Source organism: Marmota flaviventris, chromosome X, assembly GCF_047511675.1.
Source record: "Marmota flaviventris isolate mMarFla1 chromosome X, mMarFla1.hap1, whole genome shotgun sequence".
In the NCBI taxonomy this organism is placed as follows: domain Eukaryota; kingdom Metazoa; phylum Chordata; class Mammalia; order Rodentia; family Sciuridae; genus Marmota; species Marmota flaviventris.
Window position 1 is genome coordinate 56,843,865 of NC_092518.1, and position 21,771 is coordinate 56,865,635.

A 21,771-nucleotide genomic window follows, 5' to 3' on the forward strand; every position below is an offset into this window, starting at 1 on the left:
TTAAAGTCTAGAATAATTAGTGAAGAACAAAAGACAAAGTTGGAAAGATAGTTTCAAAAGGTTGGAGCCCCTGATAGATCCAGTCTACACAGGAGCTGGAGCTAGACAATTAGAAAATGGCGGGGCTGGGGATGTGGCTCAAGTGGTAACGTGCTTGCCTGGCATACGCAGGGCGCTGGGTTCGATCCTCAGCACCACATAAAAATAAAATAAAGATGTTTAAAAAAAAAAAAAAAGAAAATGGCTCCTGTGGTTTATTTAAGGGGGTATACCAAAGGCAGAGATAAGGTTTCAGGGTGAAATATTTTTTAAAATATCTTTATTTTATTTATTTATTTTTATGTGGTGCTGAGGATCAAACCCAGGGCCTTGCATGTGCTAAGTGAGCGCTCTACCGCTGAACCACAACCCCAGTCCCTCAGGGTGAAATCTTATTTCTTGATGTCTTACAGTCAGCAGGTTGATTGGCATCTTGCCATATCACACCCATCTCAGAGGGGCTGTGTGGCTACAGCAGGTCACCTCATCTCCAGTGCTGTGTGGGCCCAGGCAGAGCAGACTAGGGCCCCCAATGTTTCTGAACAGTCAACCAGAGGAACTACCCACTGGAAGTTCCCAGACACCAGATTATCCTATTCACTAGGCTGCAATGCACAATATAGTCCACACACAGCCCGTGGATGGCTCTCAACACTTCCACCTATTTAGTTAGACTTATTTCTAAGTATTTTCTTTTATTTTTTAAGGTTATTATGCATGGAATAGTTTTCTTTATTTCTTTCTTGGCAGATTCATTATTGGAGTGTAAGAAAGCTATTGATCTTGTATTTTGCTTCATTGCTGAGTTTATTTATTGGATCTATAAGTCTTTTTTTTTATTTTTTAGTTGTAGTTGGACATAATACCTTTATTTTATTTATTTATTTTTATGTGGTGCTGAGGATCGAACCCAGGGTCTCGCACATGCTAGGCAAGCGCTCTACCACTGAGCCACAACCCCAGCCCCTAGAAGTCTTCTTCTAGAGTTATTTGGGTCCTCTACGTATTGAATTATGTTATCAGACAGTAAGGTATTTTGACTTCTTCTTTTCCTATTTTTTCCTTTTAATTTTCTTCTCTTGCCTCATTGTTGTGCCTAGAGTTTCAAGAACTTTATTGAATAGGAGTGGTAAGAATGGATATCTTTGTCTTTTCCCTGATTTTATAGGAAATGATTTTAGTTTTTCTCCATTCAGTATTATGTTGGCTTTGGTTTTGTCATATATTGCCTTTATGGTATTGATGTAAGTTCCTTCCATCCCTAATTTCTCCAGTGATTTTAAAGAGAATTGGTGCTAAATTTTGTCAAAAGGGTTTTTCTCCATCTATTGAGATGATCATGTGATTTTTGTCCTTGATTCTATTTATGTGGTTAATTACATTTATTGATTTATGGATATTGAACCACCTTGTATTCCTGGGATGAATCTAACATGATCATGGTGTGCATTCTTCTTAATGTGTTTTTGAATGTGGTTTGTTAATATTTTATTGAGGATTTTTGCATTTACATTTATCAGAGACATTAGTCTTTAGTTTTCTTTGATGTGTCTTTATCTGGTTTAGTATCAGGATCATACTGAATTCATAGAATGAGCTTGAGAGTGTTCCTTCTCTCTCTGTTTCATGATATAGTTTGAAGAGGGTTGGCATTAGCTTTTTTAAGATAAATGATGATGGAGTAGAGGAAAGCTGAAGTTTCCAGTTTCTCTGTGACTTGAGATTCAGGTAGCAAGAATACTGCTTCCCAGTGAGGTGTATGACAGGGAATTCACTGAATCTCAATATCAGAATCATAGAGATAGAAATTTGGATACTTTGAACATAAGACAGGAAAGAATACCTCAGAATCCAGCCAATAAGGGCACAGTGTCATTTTACCGTGGAAGGGAGAGGCAGCCGAAACAACAATACTGAATTTCTGAATAAAATTTGGTACTGTCAAACCTGTAGAATAGAGGAGAAATCATAACTTGAGTGACCCACAGCCAGTGCAGTGAGCTAATATGTGAGGGGTGCTCCACACTTCATGTTTGGAGAGCAGAGAGCTGATATGGGGTGCCAACTTGAGGCAGTAGTGGATTTCTGATTTGTCTTTATATGGCAGGAGCCAGAGAGTTTATAACAAGCATTAGTTAACTCTCCTTCCATGCTCCTGCCATGAGATCTAGAGTCCTCTAGGCAGGACACAACTGAGGCAGACACAGGGGAATGTGCAGGGGTGGGGTGATGTCTTAGGCTGGGGATACATAGCAGAGTGCTTTTCACTTTCCCTTTGGATTTGACACCTTGTGGGATTAGCTGGAGATATCCCAGAACCTGGACAGTTGGACATTCATGCTCAGAATCTGATCCTTGAACGACCACATTTGTGGGCAGTTGGGTATATGAGAAGAGTGGAAAATTGGTCTCTTTGCCTCAAGAATGGAATCCTCAGGTCACCGCACCCCCCGCCCCCAGCAGAGATTGGCATCTGCCCGTCAATAGGTTGGTTGGAGCTATTCTTTCTATAGCCAATACTTCACAACAAAGCTGGAAATGTGGGTCAGAACCAAAAATCAGCTACTTGAACTTCACGTTTAGAAATCTGTATCAGCCCTGCCGTGGGAGGGCATTTATGTAGTTGAATGGACAAAATTCCAAACAGCTTTGGATCCAGGCCACTCCAGCTGACAGCTTAGTGAGCAACTCAAAGATTAACATCCCCAAGCCTTTCTCTCTCTAAGGGGTGCACCACTCAAGAATAAATGGAAATATTTCCTTCCTTCCTTCCTTATTCCTCTCTCTCTCTCTCTCCCCCTCCCTCCCTCCCCTTGCCTTCCTTCCTTCCTCTCTTTCTTTTCTCCTTTTTCCATTAAGCTATGAATATATGTATGTATGGGTGTGTATATTCTATTTGTGTTGATTTTCCCCCTTCTTTTTACCTCCTTTTTGTTTTTATTTTTTAAATTTTTCTTTCTTTAGCTAGTTATTATTTTACCTTGTATTGACCTTAGAAGACTAAGTATTTTTAAATGTGTTTTGACTTGACATTTTCTTTATTTCAGCTCTTGTGGTTATTACTTCTCTCCTCTCTTCCCTCTAAATATACTGTGATTACTGCCACCATCATTCATGTTGTTGCAGTTATTAGTACTGGGGAGGGTATAGTTGACACCCTCAATTTAATGCTAGATCTAGTTCATGACTGTTTGTTCTTTTTCCTCTTGTTAAGTGCTGATATCACTGTTCTTCTTTTTGTAGTAATTATGGGTGTACATGCCATAATAGGCCCTGGGCACTTATTCTAATGCTATATATTGATCACTGCATTTTAGCTGTTGTTTGTTTCCCTCTTTTTTGGAGATTGACTGGGAATTGACTTGTAGGAACATTATGAGTTAACAGGGTAGAGACTCCATAGTTGAATTACATTCACAACTCAGCAAAGTGACAGGGCATTTTCCTCCATACTCAGACTAATCTTGCTCAAGCTTCAACAGTACCTTAACACAGAATAAGTAAGACAAAAATCCCAAATCAACAACTAAGCCTTAAATAAGAATGACTAGAGAGGGACATCAGGACCCATACTTGGGCATCTAATAGCAAAATCAGAGAAAGATCCTAAAACGAAGGCATAAAAACCCCACAGTGTCACAGCAGCTCTACAAGAGTTAGTTACTCAACATTTTTGCCATGGTAAACTAAGAGGCATTAATGGTAGAAGCTAACATTTGATTATGCTAAACCTGTGTGTTGAAGCTAAAAGATACCAGAAACACAGGACTTATTACAAAAGAGACAACTACATACCAAAGGACATCCTCATAAAAGAGGAAAAGGAATCCATCTCGACAGATGTGCAAATCTAAGAACTCTGAAAATATGATGAAATGGGCAAACAAATATCTGTCCAAAAGTTGCAGTTGCCTAAAAAAGGAACACACAGACATGGAAAGGAATGAACTTTTAGAGAAAGACTTTGAAAACTTGATCATTAAAATAATTAATGAGCTAAAAGAAAATATAAGAAATAAGAAATGAATTAAGAAGTAATTACAGAAGGTCAAAGACCATTTCAATAAAGAAATAGAGATTCTGCAAATAAACCGAACAGAACTCCTGGAAATGAAAAACACAATAAATTAAATTAAAAAAATCACCTGAAAGTATCATCAAAGACTAGATTGTGTAGGAAACACAACCTCAATCCTCAAAGATAGGGTATTTGAGCTGGAACACTTGGAAAATAAAGAAAAAAAAGACCATGAAGAATTCTGGTACAACATTACAAAGCTACACTTAGGTGTCATTGGGATAGAAGAGGACATTCAAATACAAGGTAATGAAATCAATATCTTTTTCAGTGAAATAATAATTCAAAAATTTCAAAACCTTAAGAATAAGATGGACATCCTTATATGGGATACATGTAGAACTCCAAATAGACAAGATCAAAAAAGAGCTTCTTCAAGGCACATCATAATCAAAATGGGAGAGTAAGGATAAAATTTTAGAAGTCACAAGAGAAATATATCAGATCACATATAGAGGTAGACCAATGAGATTCACTTCAGATTTCTCAATTTAGACACTCTTGGAATGAGATTAGTCAAGCTCTGAAAGAAAACAATTGCCAGGCAAGGTTGCTATATCCAGAAAATCTCTCATTCAGAATTGAAACAAAAATAAAACTTTCCATGATAAGAAAAAACTCAAAGAATTCATGAACACTAAACCTACACTACAGAAAACACTTATAAGAGAGAGCTGCACAAAGAACTCAAAAACAAACCCCACAGTTCTCAAATTGGTGAAGCTCTCTAAAAGAGCAATTAAGCAAATGAAATTTAAAAACGTATTAAATCCATGAAACAAACAAAAAATGACAGGAAATAAACATCTCTCCATAATAACTGCAAATATAAGTGGTCTGAATTCTTCAATTAAAAGATACAAACTGGCGAAATTGAATAAAAAACAAGACCCAGCCATGTGCTGCTTCCAAGGGACTCACAGGCAAAGATAACCACAGACTGAAAGTAAAAGGATGGAAAAAGGTCTTTCATGCAAATGAAGTTTGAAAGCAAGCAGAAGTAGCTATTCTCATTTCTGGCAAAGGAGATTTCAAGCAAAAAATAATGAGAAGTCACAAAGAAATCCATTAAATATTGTGGAAGGAAACAATCCAACAGGAAGATATATAGATAGTAAATATTTATGCCCTAAATATTGATGCACACTTATTAACTGCAAGTCCTAGATAGACCCCAGTACAATAATATTTCGTCATTTAAACATGCCCCTCTCAAAGAGACTCAAATCATCCAGACACAAAATCAATAAAGACACTTTTGACCTAAATAATACTATAAATCAAATAGACCTAACCCACATCCATAGAATATCTCACCCGACAACAGCTGAGTATACTTTCTTCTCAGTAGCTCATGGAACCTTCTCCATTATAGACCATGTTTTAGGACACAAAACACGTCTTAGCAAATACAAAAAAAATGATATTATCCTGTGCATCTTATCAGATCATAGTGAATGATTATGTAATTACAAGTCAGTAGCCAGAAAACTTATAGAAAAGACATAATCACATGAAGATTGAACAATAGCCTTTTAAATGTGGAATGGATTGTTAAAGAAATGAGAGGCAAAAATTTTAAAAATCCTAGAATCAAACAATAACAATGATACAACATACCCAAATCTCTGGAACATTATGAAGGTGGCACTAATAGGAAAGTTTATAGCTTTGAGTATTCACATTAAAAATAGAGCAAGATTCTGATAGAGAACCTAATACTGGTGTTGGGTTATAGCTCAGTGGTAGAGCACTTGCCTCTCAAGTGTGAGGCACTGAATTCATCCTCAGCACCACATAAAAATAAATAAATAATAAATATATCGTGTCAATCTACAACTGAAAATATTAAAAAACAAATAACCTAATGCTACATCATAAGGGTCTAGAAAAGCAGGAAGAAACTAATTTCAAAACCAGTAGAAGAGGGGGATGGGGTTGTGGCTTAGCAGTAGAGTGCTCGCCTAGCACGTGCAAGGCCCTGGGTTCGATTCTCAGCACCGCATAAAAATAAATAAATGAAGTAAAGGTATTGTGTCCAACTACAACTAAAAAATAAATATTAAAAAAAACAGTAGAAGAGAGGAAATAATTAAGATCAGAGATGAAATTAATAGAGAATAAAAATTGCAAAGGATCAGTGAAACAAAGAATTAGTTATTTGAAAATATAAACAAGATTGATAATACTCTTCCCTTTTTACACATGTGCTCTATGACCTTGAGCTGAGTGTGCCCAGATATGTATGATATCCCTCCTTTTTGAACTATGACCTCAAACTGAGCATACTCAGAAATGTACACCTTAAACTAAGTATATTCTGAAATGTGTTCATTCTTAATGTGCTTTTCTATATTGCATATGTATAGGTTTCCTAAATAAAATTCCCATGCTTGCTTTCTTTTTCTTTTCCTTTTTTTTTGGGGGGGGGGGGAAATTGGTTTATTTCACTTTGCATGATAGTCTCCAGATCCATCCATTTACTGGTGAATGTCATAAAGTCATTCATGTTTTCTTTAGGGAAACCATTGCTTTGAAAATAAACTAATGATGGGCTGTGGCTGTGGCTTAGTGGTACAGCACTTGCCTAACACATGCGAGGCTCTGGGTTCGATTCTCAGCACCACATAAAAATAAAAAAACTAAAATAAAGGTATTGTGTCCAACTACAACTAAAAAACTAAATAAATATTTTTAAAAAGGAAAAGAAAATAACTTAATGTTATCCTTACATGCTCCATTCTTTTATCTCCTGCTTGCACTTTCTGGCTTTACACTCACAGAGAGGCAAACCCATGTGTTCAGTTGCATTTGGAGCATTTATACCATTGACATTTGAGGTGATTATTAGTATAATTGGTTAATATCTGCCATATTTGTTACTGTTTTGTTTTTGTTGCTCTGACTCCTTGTTTCTATTTTTTTCAACTCTTTTTCTGCCTTTAATGGTTCAAATTGAGCATTTTGTGTGATTTCATTTTATCATCTCAGCACATCAGTTATAGTGTGTGTGTGTGTGTGTGTATGTATGTGTGTGTGTGTTTGTCTGTGTTAGTCAGTCACTAGGGAATGAACCCAAGGCTTATGCTTGCTAGGCAAATGCTTTACCATTGAGCTACTTCCACAGTACTGTTTTTATTTTTAATTTTGAGAAAGGGTCTTGCTGACTTGTTAAGGCTGGTCTTGAATTTGCAGTCCTCCTGCCTTAGCTTCCTGTGAGGCAGTCTTGGCTCAGCTGTACTCCTTAATTTGTTTATTGGTTTCCCTAGAATTTGCAATATACACCAATCCAAATCAACTTTCAAGTAACACAATACTACTTGACTAGTAGTATGAGAACTTTATAACAAAATAGCTGTGAAGCTGGAGGTGTGGCTCAGTGGTAGAGTACTTGCTAGCATGTGTGAGGCTCTGGGTTTGATCCCAAGCACTGCAAAAACACATCTGAATTCCTCATTCCTATTCTTTGTATCATTGCTGACATTCATTTCACTTATATGTAAATAAACAGACAAACAAACAAATAAATAAAATTTATATATTTCACTTACACATAAACATATATAATATATATTTATTTGTGCTGTATCATCATTGACTTCTATTGATTATCTTTTCTTATGTAAATCGAGATTTTCAAAGGTCTTTATACATAATTTTTGAATTCTAGTTTAAAAAAATTTCTTTTGGTACTGGGAATTGTTTGAACCCAGGGGCACTTAACCACTGAGCTGCATCCCCAGTCCTTTTTTATGTTTTATTTTGAGACAAGGTCTTGCTAAGTTGCTTAGGGCCTTGCTAAGTTGCTGAGGCTGGCTATGAACTTGCAATCCTCCTGCCTTAGCCTCCTGAGCCACTGTGATTACAGGTATGTGTCACCACACCTCGCTGAATTCTAGATAATTTTATGTTTTTAGTTTCTGGGCTTTGTTTAAACTTTATTTAAATGTTAATATTTTTATTTCAACTGGCAGTCAGCCTGGTCAGATTGAAACCACGTTTTTCAACTGGTCTTCTGTGGGATATGATTCCACAGTTTTGCAGTGCTCTTTTTATTTTCCTGTGGTGCTAAGGATTGAACCCATAGTCTCATATATGCTAGGCAAGCAGTCTACAATTGAACTACACCTCTAAGCCCCTGCAATGTCCTTTAGAATATGGAACGCTCATTGGTGAGTCTGGTACCTGGCAGAGGTTTATCCATTAGCTCAGTTATGAAACTCTTTGATAATGCAAATTGGATCAGCTCTCTAGTTGCATAGGTTGTGGAATTATCCCAGGACTTTATTATCAACTGAGCTACCTTCTCTGTTTGATCTTCTTGGTAATTTTGAGACCCCTTGAGATACCCCTTTCAGTCTTATAGCCAGTAACCATCCATATCTGCAGTTACACTATGATTGGGACCAAGCAGTGGTAAGACAGTGACAGAGGGAAAAAAAGCAAGAGTTTTATCCATCCTCATGGAAGTGCTACTGCACTGAATGGAGAGTAAGGTTTCTCTCCCTCAAAGTGTTAATGTACAGCAGTTTTTTTCTTGGTTCTTTCAAAATTCTCTTGTCTTTGACTTTTGATGATTTAATACAATGTGTCTCAGTGTTTGCTACCACAAGACGGGGTCAATCAGGTCTCTCCAGAAACAGAGGAGACCTGTATTTAGACCTTCCAATCTCTTAGACACATCACAGAAAAGAATTTAAATGTGTGTCAGGTTTTAGCCAAATGAAGAGTTTTATCAGAAAGTGAAAGGTAAAGGTATGCATCCTCAGGGCAGAATATGGGCTATCTCAACAGAGACACACTGCCCAGGCTTAAAGTCAGTTGTTTTTTTTATTAGGATGCATAAGTAGGTGGAATAAGTGAGATCCAAAGGGACTAGACTTCCCCCAGGATTGGAAAATATTGAACAAGATCATGTTTCCCCATTAGGGGGTCTGATCTGCCATATGGGTGTCAGCTTATATCAATGTCCCTGGTGGTTGATTGGTTGATCTGGTAATTGGGCTATCCAATCAAAGGTTAGCCCCTAGCTACCAAGATTAATGGTTACTTTCTATTAAAGTCTTGTTCCTGCTTTGCTACCTTCCAGAAAACTTATAGAGAATTGAAAAGTTAACAAGTAATTGTGGGTTGTTTAGTGTCCTCACATATTTTGGTCCCTTTTTGATCCTTAGGCTTCTTTTTTCTGGGTCATGAGTTGTTCACAAGTCACTTGTTTTACATTCCAACAGGGATAGTTCCCCTTTAGAGACTGAGTTTTTTTCTCTGTATCCCTAAATTTCTGTATCATGTTGACCTATTTATATTCAACCATTTTGGTATCCTTTGGGTGTTTTGAATTTGGATGTATGTTTCCTTCTTTAGATTTGGGAAATTTTTAGTCAATATTTGCATCTATCTTTTTTCCTTCTGAGACTTCCATAATGCATGTATCAGTTTGCTTAATTGTGTCCCTTCAACCATGTAGGTGTTATTCATTCTTTTTCTTTTTTTCCCTATTCTGACTGAATAATCAAATGCCCATACCACTGTCTTCAGATTCACTGACACTTTCTTCTTCTTGACCTAGTCTCCTTTTAAAACTCTATTTCATATTCCAGTTTAGCCATTGCATTCTTCAGCTCCAGAATTAGTTGGGTTTTGTGTGTGTGTGTGTGTGTGTGTGGTGCTTGGGTTGAACCCAGGACCATGCACATGACCAGCCATCCTAATTTGGTTCTTAATGATTTCTATTTCTTTATAGAACTTCAGGATTTGTTCATGTATTACTTTTCAGATTTCCTTGAGCTGTGTTCTCTTGTGCTTTGCTGAGCATCTTTCAAATAATTAATTTGAATTCTTCATCAGGCAATTTATAGATCTCCAAATCTGTGAAATTGTTTTTGGTGTCATGCTTCACCAATTTTTTTTATGTTCTTTGTACTATTTTGTTGGTGTCTGAACATTTAAAGTAATTACTTCTTAACTGGGCATGGTGGCACATAGCTATAATCTCAGCTATTTGGAAGGCAGAGGCAGGAGGATTGTGAGTTCAAGGCCAGCCTTGGAAACTGTGTGATTCCTTGTCTCAAAAGAAATAATAAAAAAGGGCTGGGGGTATAGCTTAGTGGCAGAGTGCCCCTGGCTTCAATCTCCAATATTGCCAAACAAATAGTCACCTCTTGTAGAGTTTATAGACTAACATTTGAGGGAACAACTTTTACTTTCAGATATGTGAAGGTGTCAGGGATGTGTGGTGATGCCAGGGTCAGGGGTTGTGTTGTGGCACCAGCTCTAGAGGGCATGTACTGTCTTTGGCTGAATGGAGGCAGTGTAACTGCCTCCAGGGAGGTACAGTGGTATGGGCTTTGGATATCTCTAATAGCTGACATTCATCTTGCAAGGCTGCAGTTTTCCTCATGGTGAGGGCATACCTTTAGGTATTGAGCTGTCTTGGCCTGGAGGATGGGGTGATGCAGATAAAAATGAAACTATTCTTTCTACCCTTTTCTATGAAGTTATTCTCAATTTTTGTGATCCAGTATGTTGTTTCACTTCTTAATTGGACTTGGAAGCTCTCTTGGAGTATTTTTTTCCCCTGTGGATAGCTGATAAGTCCTTGCTTTTGTGGAGGAGTGAGGATTTGGATCTCCTAATCAGCTTTCTGAAGTCACCTAACTTTGGTTTTCACAGTTACCATTACTTTTGAGCACTTCTTTCTTTTCTGGTACAATTAAGTAGCCTCATTTCATGCTTTCCTGCTCAAGCCATAGAATTAGATACTTTTTTCAGGACCCTTTACTACTTTCATGGAAAATCTTTATGGAGAAGCCAGAATCTAGGTATTAGGTATGCTTATTGCTTTTAGGGTGTTACTTCTCTTGGGCCGTCTCAGTGGAAAGAGCATATGCATACATAGATATACACACATTCACATTCTTCTATCACATTTATCTATAAAAGGGGCTGGGATGTAGCTCAGTGGCAAAGAGTCTGCCTTGCATTCACAAAGCCCTGGGTTCGACCCCCAGTTCCAAAAAAGACAAAAAAAAAGAACCCCACATTTATCTATAACATCTATCATATGTCTCTCTATCTTTATCCAATATACTGAAAATTATTATCATTGATATTACTTTTGTGGTGCTGGGAATTGAACCTAGAGCCTGTGTATGCTGGGCATATGCTTTACCACTGAGCTACATCCCTAGTCCCCTGTTCTGAAAGTCATGATACTTTCTATTTCCAGACCAACAAAAAAGTGTTCATTCTAGTTTTTTCCCTTTCCCATACTTCTAATTCTCTTCTTTAGTAGCAAAAAGCCTGGTTCCAATTATTTTTAATATAGTTGTGTATATAATCATTCCTCTTGTATATTATTAATGTCACATCTTGTCTTCCACCGTCTGCACTGTGAGGATGCTCTCTTCTCCCTGATTATGTTCTAGCTCTTCATTTTAGGCCTCTTTCACCAGGTGGTTAGCTTCCTCACCCTGCTCTGAATTCCCAAACCAGATCATTGTTTCATGTCAACATGCTCTCACCCTGAAGACTTTATATTCTTGTGTACTGGATGGATGGATAATACTTTCTTATGCAAGAATGATAGCATGGAATCTTAATCAGAGAGACTACTCATTCCTCAGAGTCTCTGTTTTCTGGAAAATTATAGAACTATAGAAAGAAACTTCTAAAATACTTATAATTCAAGGGGCTACTCTACGAGAAGACAAAGTACACAAAAACTGTATAGTAGACATAGGTAATTTGACATTAAGATGACTTTAAATCATTTTGAGATGATTTTATAAAGTCTTAAGAACAAGAAGCCAAATTCTAAAGCAAGTTAAACTCCATTAGTTTTATTTTAAAGTAAATGTATGCCATAGAACCCCCCTTGATGCTTGATGGGGGTGCTATGAAGTCAAACAATGAAATGGTTAGAAATAATGGTTCAGTGTCCAGCTTCTGTAAGTACATGGCACAAATAAATTATCCAGGCTAACTGGGACATAGCAAAGTTTTGTTGAATAGAACTTTCTTGTTTAGTAAGAGAGAATTCTTCCATTTTGAGCATTTATATAAATCTTTTGGCATATATTTATGTTTGTAAGGAGAGCGCAAAGACTTGTTGATATTTGAGACTTTTATAAATATTAAGACAGTGTTAGTGATCTGTGTACAGCATTGTAGTGAGAGCTCATCACTTAGTATGGCAAGTTGTGACACTTCACTGCTCTGAAACATTAGACAGCATGATCTCAAAGGTCCTTTCAGTGCAAAAATTTCTAGCTCTCAATTTATAGAATCCCTGGTTCATAGCCCAGAGGTTGTGTGTCTATGTGTGTATTTTTTTATTGCAACGATCTCTGTTGGTAGTGTATTTACTTAAATTTTTACCTCTTTCTCCTCAAAGTTTGGAGCTTTAATTTTATTTTGATTGGTTGGGTTGTGTGCTTTGGCTTGCTTTTATGCTTCATTTTTATCTTTCATTTCCTCTAGAATTTATCTTCAGTGTAGAGTTTTACTTCATTGTGAAACTTTTATTGACACAATGAAAATGGCCAGTTAGTTTCTGAAATCCTTTGAAGTAATTCATTCAAGGTTCAGCTAGATTTAGTTGCTGCTCTGTAGGGGCGGAGAGCTTCTAAATGAGGTCTATTCTGCCTAATTTGTATTATAACTCTTTAACTCTCTTTTATCTATATAAATTTACCATTTTGCAAGCAAATATTTGAAAAATAATATGTGAGATTTTATACTTTTCTTTCTGTAGTAAAATCCAATTCCATGGCACATGAATGAATTACTCTTCTGGAAGTAAAATACAGTTTTCAGCCTGTTCCGGGTAGCAGGCACATAATTGCTTTCTCTGACCCTTTCTATCCACTGCTTTTTGTATCTGGGAGAGCACAACTCACTTAAGGTATCTATTTCATTCCAAACTCAAATTCATTTGAGCCTTAAAAAAGACTCATTAGAATATTTGTAATGGTATGTTCCATTAAATTTTAAGTGAGCTATATAATTTTAAACTAAATGCCAATAGTGTATTGAAAGCTTGGCTAGACTTGTTTGTGCTCTTGGCTGCTATGAAGCTGTATAGCCATTAGAACATTAATGCTTCTAACAAATATCAAAGTTTAATTTTAGCTCAGGCTATCATTATTATTCTTAAACGTGCAGTTTACTTTTTATGCCTACTTGTTCATGTAGTGTTCATTTTTTATCAGTGTATTTACGTATATAGTTTAAGGAGAAAAGTAACTCTACAATTCTTGTTAAACAATCCCCAGTGATGCTTTCTTTTTGTTTGGTTTGGTTTTCTCTTCCTTCCCTTTCCTTTTTGTTTCTCTGTTCAGTTTTTACCACCTTCCTGTGAGTTAGATGAACATTTTTAGAACTACATTTTGATTTATCTTTATTATTTTGGGGTGCTTTTCTCATAGGGACAGAAGTCATATTGGATTTAGGTCCCACCCTAATTCAGTGACCTTTTCTTGATTGTGTTACCTTATTTACAAATAAGGTCACATTCATTGTTTCTAGGTAAACATGCATTTTTAAGGGAAGATTATATAGTTCAATGCATTCTATTTTTATAATGTTATTATATTTTTATACCTTTATTTTATTTATGTATTTTATGTGGTGCTGAGGATTGAACTAAGGGCCATACACATGCTAGGCAAGGGCTCTACCACTGAGCTACAATCACAGCCCCTCAATGCATTCTTAAGAGGGTAAGTCCTTCCATTTTGTTGTTCTTCAGCATTATGTTAGCAGTTCTTGGCCCTTTCCTTTTCCATACTCATTTTAGATATAGCTTGTCAAGAATGGTGAAAAACTCAGTTGGGAGGCTGGGGTTATAGCTCAGTGGTAGAGTGTTTGCCTAGCACGTGTGAGGCACTGGGTTCAATTCTCAGCACCACATATAAATAAAGGTCCATCAACAACTAATAAATATATTAAAAAAAACTCAATTGACTCAATTGGATATTGATTCAAATGGCAGTGAATTTTTAGATTCACTGTTTTATTTATTCTTTTTAGATATACATGACAGAGTATATGTTGACATTATGCATACATGGAATATATCTTATTCTAACTAGGATCCCATTTTTATTGTTGTATATGATGTGGAGATTCAGATTCACTATCTTTATAATATTAAAACTTCATATCCATTAATAGATATGAATTTATATAAAGTTTGTAAATGTCCTTCAGTATATTTTATAATTTTTCTTTATAAAAATACTTCATATCCAATTGCCATTGTAAAACATTTTAAAGATTATGTTTTTAAACTATCACTGGTATATAAAGAATGCAGTCTCTATTAACACTTACTTACATAACCTTACTTCACTGTTTTCACCGTTAGGACCTTTGGTAACTATACTTCTGCTCCTATTGCTCAGTCTGGGTCTTTTTAATCCAATAAAATTTGTCTCTTCCAGATTACAACAATTCCATGTTGAGAGAACGGCAACACAGGAATATCAACCCATCCTGCAACTGAGACCAGTGTTTCTCTCCTTTAGAATAGTCAGGATGAGACTTTTGATCCCTGGCTAGGGATCATCTATGGGTCATCTCCCTTTGCCAGCCTGTAATAGTCATAGAATACGGATCTTCATCTCTCACCAACCTTTAAAGATTAAGGGATCAAAGTCTGCCCCCTATGAGATAGGGATTTAGGATAAGGAGAGAGAAATATAGAATCTTAAGGGAAACACTCTCAAGCCATTAAGATGTGGAAAACATAGTTGCAAACCTTGACCCACACCCTTGGCCCATGCCCTTGTGAAATGAGGGAAATACTCAAGTGCAGGAAAACTGGCTTAAAATTGTACAGCTCCACTCTGAATTCATCTCCAGTCCAGTCCCTGATACAGCCCTTCTATAAATATGGGACCCCCATCCCAAGTCAGGGCTGCTTCTTACTCTTGAGAGAGCCCACATTCTTCCTTGAATGTATATCTACCTTCCTAAATAAACCTCTATACATGCCTTAAAAAAAGAATGCAATCTCTTTAAAAGGTTTATTTAATACCTAAAAATCTCTCTGAGCTCTCTCATTAATTTTAATAACTTAATAATTTTAATAATTTTATAGAATCTCTTGGATTATTTACATTTACTTGTTTTTTAAAAATATTTTGTTTTAGTTGGACACAATACCTTTATTTTATTTTTATGTGATGCTGAGGATCGAACCCAGGGCCTCGCATGCGCTAGGCAAGTGCTCTACCACTGAGCCACAAAGCCACAACTCCAGTCCCACATTTACTTGTTTTTACTGTCCCTTTTTCATTGGCCCTGTTTCTCTCTCTCTCTCTCTCTCTCATTTTTTGGTACTGGGGATTGAACTCAGGGGCACTCGACCCCTGAGCTACATCCCCGGCCCTATTTTGTATATTATTTAGAGACAGGGTCTCACTGAGTAGCTTAGCAACTTGCATTTTCTGAGGCTGGCTTTGAACTCACTATCCTCCTGCCTCAGCCTCCCCTGCCACTGGAATTATAGGTGTGCATCACCACGCCCAGCTATCTCTTTCAGAGTATAAAATTACTAGAGGATTGAGATCTCTCTTTAATATCTTTGTAAAGTACATGAATATTGAATTGTATATCAAAGAACATGAAAAGTGACACTTGAATAATATTAAGGTAAAGAAAACTATCTTGGGCAGTGTTAGAGGTAGTAAAGGGAAAACCAGATGTAGAGAGAAAAAAGGGCTGAATTAGAGGATTCAGGATGATGTATAACAGAATTATGCCTTTGTCAGGATGGGACTACCAATGAAGGGTTATACATTGAGAATTAAGAGTTTGTATTTTATCTGGAAGGTGGTTGATAGAACTATACTATTATGAAAGTCATGCTTTTAATTCTAAAGGTCAATGCAATTATTTAGAGTGTATGTTTTCGATGGGTTTAAGGGTTAGACAAGGGACCTGACAATTTAGAGCAGGAAATCTTATAATGAGAGGAAACAATCCAGTAAAGGTTGAAGAGAAGCTAATAGAGTGTTATTCACTTAAAATGAATTAATGAATTAAATAAACCAACTCTTTTTTTTCCTGAGACATCCTTCCTGTATCCCAAAACTAGATTAGGAATCATTTTATTGTAAGGTGTTGGTATTTAGGCAGAAGGTAATGCTCTATTATTAATCAGAGGCAGAGAGAAAAATATTTGGAAATTGGATATGTATGTTTGTATTTTAGAGCACCATGAGAAAACTAAGGAGCTATGTGGATTATTACTGAGATATCTGAAGATTAGAGACAAATGAGTAAGGGAGGGGCTGAAAAGCAAACGTTTTAAAGCTAGGCAATTATCACTTAATTATTTCTACACTGTTATAATTGAATAAAATATAAAAATACATTATCTATAAATGTTTAAAAGACAACAAAATCAGAAGGGAAAATAGCCTGGAAACTTGGGGCTGAAAAATAATAGGTTTGCTTTTTCTGGATTTTAAAAACCTAATTTACAAAATAAGTTTCAGAAAATGAAGCTATTTAGTTAATTAAAAATAAAAAACCTTGTATTGAACTGAAATTTTGGTTATCAAACTCATTTGTATCAGCAATAACAGATTTAGTTCATTTTCCTCTATATAGTCTCATCTTGGCATTTTAAAGTAAAATGGAGCTGTCATAAGTTGAAGCTGTCATTTCCAGGCCAGTTGATGTAGCAATGACTCAAGTTTCTGGATATATCATGTATCCTGGAGTTCTCATACGTCCCTTTGTATAAGACTAGTAGTATGCAATAGATTTACAGATCTGCTTTCTTAGTGATGCTTTTGTTGTATTTTCTGGCAAAGTAAGATGTTAGCATTCCATGGAAGGCTAGACTGACTTTCCATCCTTCCTTCTACTTTATTTTTGCAGTGCTGGGAATTGAACCCAAGGCCTACTGCATGGACAACATATTTCTTTCTTTCTTTCTTTTTTTTTTAAGAGAGAGAGAGAGAGAGAATTTTAATATTTATTTTTTAGTTTTCGGAGGACGCAACATCTTTGTTTGTATGTGGTGCTGAGGATCGAACCCGAGCCGCACGCATGCCAGGCGAGCGCGCTACAGCTTGAGCCACATCCCCAGCCCCAACAACATATTTCTTTAAACAAATGTTTTTATTAACCTTTTTACTTCAATATCCCATTAAAAATGTTTCAGAAGGACAGAGATTTTTATCCTTTTTGTTCCATGATCTAACTATAATTCCTAGATTAATACTTACTAGATAGGAGATGCTTGGTAAATAGTTGTTACTGAAAGAATAAATGAATGGAGCAGTATTAGTAGTAAAAGCATTTTTTTAGTCATTGTATTAAAAAAATTAGTACTGGGCTGGGGATATAGCTCAGTTGGTAGAATGCTTGCCTCACATCCACAAGGCCCTGGTTTCAATCCCCGGCACCACACACACACACACACACACACACACACATTGGTACATGTCTTTTGAGAGATTTTTTTTTTTAAGTTAGCTTTTTTGCCACTGCCACCAAAGACCTGACAAGAACAATTAGAGGAGGAAAAGTTTATTTGGAGGCTCATAGTTTCAGTAGATAGATGGCCAACTCCATTGCTCTGGGCACAAACCATGGCAGAAGACTGTGGCGGAGGAAAGCAGCGAGGAACAGGGCAGAGAGGGAGACTACCCTCACCACTGACAGAATATATACCCCAAAGGCATTTCTGCAATGATCTACCTCCACACCCTACCTGCCTATAGTTATCATCTAGTTAATTCCTATCAGAGGAAGGATTAGGTCACTGATTAGGTTAAGGATATCATAACCCAAACATTTACCTCTTTCTTACATTGTCTCTCACATGAGCTTTCAGGAAACACCTCATATTCTAAACCATAACACTTTTAGTCTTTTATAGTTTTATTGTTATAAGTTTATTATTATTTTGTATTCTTTTCTCCCCTAGGAAGTAGCATTTAATATGAGTACACTTGAAGGTATTGTGAGAGTAGAGACAAATACTGAGGAAGTTGAATAAAGGCTCAGTACACATAAATGTTCATCAAAAATTTTATTTTCCATTTTCTCTGTGTAAATTTAGTTGTAGGCCTCTGCAAGTGGGTGTGAGCTGCATTATTCCAGCATAGCTACATAGTTGGCCGGCCCTGTTTGAACCTATGCGAACTGGGGCATATAATAAGTTAAATTGTTTTTTTAATATTTATTTTTAGTTGTAGTTGGACACAATACCTTTATTTTATTTATTTATTTTTATGTGGTGCTGAAGATCAAACCCAGCACCTCACACAAGCTAGGTGACTGCTTTACCACTGAGCCACAACCCCGGGCCCCAGTTAAACTGTTTTTGTTGAAGTGTTAAGAATGCATTTAAGCACGCAGGCTCCGACCGGCCAGTGGAGCTGTAGCCGGGTTTCTGTCCCTCCCCTCCTTGTGTTCTCGGCTGGCAGCATGCTCCAGTTCCTGCTTGGATTTACTTTTGGCAACGTGGTTGGAATGTATCTGGCTCAGAACTATGACATACCAAACTTGGCTAAAAAACTTGAAGAGATTAAAAAGGATTTGGAAGCCAAGAAGAAACCCCCTAGTTCCTGATGCCCACTCCAGCCCTACGTTCTGGATACTCTGATTCTGCCGCCCCTGAGGGGCCTCCTGTACCATCTGATCCCAAAGCTTTTGTTTTCATCTCCAGCCACAGCAATTTTCTTCTTTGATAGATCCAGTGTTGCCTCAGAGCAAAAGTGGGGCCATAAGTTAAGAACTACCCTTTATGTGTCCAACAGCCTTGCCTTTTCCCCCGCCCTTCCTTCCAGCTGACTGGAATTATGGTGCTAGTTTAGCAAAGTCGCTTCTCCCCTGTTGTTTGGGATTTCTACTACCTTTTTTCGAAAGAAAAATTAGTGAGTTTTTTGTATAGCTGATCAGATACAAATAATGCTAACTTCATAGTTTTGCAGTTATAATGGGTGCTTGTTAAACATTTGTTATTAAATTTTGTTGTTTCAAAGTAATTAAAATTAATATCTAGAATCCAGAAAAAAAAAAAAGAATGCATTTAAATACCAATGGATTCATACGAGGCACACATTAACAAGAGTATTCTTTATTTTAAATTCATATATATATATATATTAGGTCTGATGTGCTCAGGCATGCGTATTGAATTTCTACTTTTTGAATGTACTGTAAGTTGAAGGGAAAGGGTTTTTTTTTTTTTTTTTTTAAGAAAGATCGGTCTTTATACATTACTTATAAATAACTTGCTTCAGATTCTCAATTGAGGATCAGCTTCTGTAGTCTTGCTCAGGTAAATCTTTTTTTTTTTAAACGCTTTATTTTATTTTTTAGTTGTAGATGGCCACAATATCTTTATTTTATTTTATGTGGCACTGAGGATGGAACCCAGGGCCTCACACATGGTAGGCAAGTGCTCTACTGCTGAGCTACAACCCCAGCCCCTCAGGTAAATCTTATAAAGGACTCCTTTATATGAGTATAATCAAATTCTGTATATGTGATTTCTTTAATTCTGGATAGGTGAGGGGGTATTTTGATAATTTATTAGAATTAAACAATTTTTCTTCTTCCATTTCTAGTATGTTGAAGGGTGAAATTTCTGTAAAATGTGGCATTAATGGAGGGACTGAGATGCTGATTAGCCTACAAAAGAGTACTTTCCTGTGGCATTCACTATTCACATATTTGTTTTTACTTTTATCTTCATGGTAATTTATAAAAAGGAAATTTTTGTTGTTGTTCAAGAAAGTCCATTAAACCAGTTATTTCTAAATAAACCTTATGACTGGATAGTTCTTTGAACATATTTTAGAATTTAGAATTTTAAAAAGTTGTCTTAATTTTGAAAAAAAGAATCATTCCTTTTCCCTCCTCAATAGTAATTTTTGTCTTTTTTTTAAGAGAGAGAGAGAATTTTAATATTTATTTTTTAGTTTTCGGCGGACACAACATCTTTGTTTGTATGTGGTGCTGAGGATCGACCCTGGGCCGCATGCATGCCAGGCGAGCGCGCTACGGCTTGAGCCACATCCCCAGTCCTAACTTTTGTCTTTGAGTCTACTTCCTACTTAACGCCTTTTCCTAGATCTGGCAACCCAAATCAATGTTTTAGCCTGTTGTTTTGCTGTGCAGTGATTGGATTTCTCCATTGAAGTTACAAAGTATGTTTCACATTCTACTACTAATCTATTGTAATTTTTAACTTGAATGTTTTGTAGTTTTCTTTATATAAATTGACAGGTTTTGATAAGGAAGTTTATTTTGATGTACAGAATGCATTGTGGACGTGTTTTAAAGACATTGAGCAGCTGTTGATACTTATTTTTAACTTTAAGGAAATTATGAATCTGACATGTTATTATTATTATTTTTTTTTTTTACTACAGACAGGATATCTTCATGTTCTCTGTTACAACTTCGGAGTAGAAACCCACAAGCATAATAAATATCAAGAAAGTTCTTTCTGGCTTAGGTAATGTAAACAAAAAAAGAATGTAAATTTAGGAAATTATAATACAGGTCTGCTAATATTTAATCTAGCATATTTTGGCAGTTTAAACCTTTTCTGACTTTGAAAGCCAACATTTTAATTTATTTACTCCTTTAACATGTATTGTTTTTTTTTATTCTTACATGTTGCCAGTTGATATAAAAATAAAGATGAATTCCCTTCTTAATATATTGTAAGAGCATTAATTCCCCTCTATTTCTCCTTTGTCTCTTCATCAGGAGTATGAAAATTTGTGTTGAATTTGTTGATTTTGCTTTGGTACTTTTTTTTTTTTTTTTTGCATCAGGGATTGAACCCAGGGACATTTAACCACTGAGCCATTTTTCTGTATTTTATTAGGGCCTTGCTAAGTTGTTGAGGCTGGCTTTGAACTTGTGAACCCCCTGTTTCAGCTGCCCAAGCTTCTAGAATTACAGTTGTGCACCCCGTGCCTGGTGCTTTGGTACTTACTGATTTCTGACCACTCCTAAGTAGAAGGTGGGGAAAGGGGTGGGCAAGAGTAGAATCAGCTAAAATTACAAGTCTTGTGAATTTTGGTATTTTGATATTTGTCAAATAAATATATATTTAGTGCTTATTGTATCCTGAATACTATACTAAGATTTGTACTGCCATGCTGCATCAAGTATCAAGAGAATAATATAAAAGTATCAAGAGAATAATATAACAATACAGTAATTACATCTAAGAATCCTATCTTTCACTTGAAAATGTAGGTCCAGCAAAGATTCCAACATAAAATAGTTATTTGATAATTGTTAGTTAAATGAATTTATATGAAAAGTGTGTTTTTCTGGCATTATCACTTTGAATATCAGACACTTGTGGGGTAAAAAATATCCAATCAGTTCACCACTATTAACTCTTTCTGAGTAAAGGGTTAATTCTAGTTATTTGAAGATACTCCCATGATTATTTTAACTATAGTTTTAATGATTGTGAAAATTACATTTGTCATCTAAGGAGATAAATACATGTTTCATCATTGAGATTATAGTACTTACAGCCTATATATCTCTATCAAAGTATTTGTGCAAATAACTTGTTTATGTAAAAGACTTTTTAAAGTTCAAAGATGGCTCACACTTCATATAAAGAACATTGCCTGACAGAGTGATCTTATGCA

The 21,771-nt window shown here is 36.1% G+C and overlaps 2 protein-coding genes across 2 annotated transcripts in view; both read left to right on the plus strand.

The window, feature by feature from the left end:
* The window catches only part of Tex11 (testis expressed 11), a 299,055-nt gene that overhangs the window by 82,815 nt on the left and 194,469 nt on the right, over positions 1–21,771 (plus strand). The window contains exon 9 of the mRNA XM_027935840.2: positions 20,521–20,606. Within this exon, the coding sequence (XP_027791641.2) occupies positions 20,521–20,606 (86 nt within the window). The remainder of the gene's footprint in view (positions 1–20,520; positions 20,607–21,771) is intronic.
* Positions 18,549–18,937, plus strand: LOC114093107 (short transmembrane mitochondrial protein 1). The gene has a single exon (XM_027935821.2). It carries the CDS (start codon positions 18,569–18,571, stop codon positions 18,710–18,712), a length of 144 nt encoding a protein of 47 aa, XP_027791622.1. The 5' UTR covers positions 18,549–18,568; the 3' UTR covers positions 18,713–18,937.

Bases quoted from the DNA above. Each gene is read 5' to 3' on its own strand.
- LOC114093107 (XM_027935821.2), top strand. From the start codon at position 18,569: ATGCTCCAGTTCCTGCTTGGATTTACTTTTGGCAACGTGGTTGGAATG.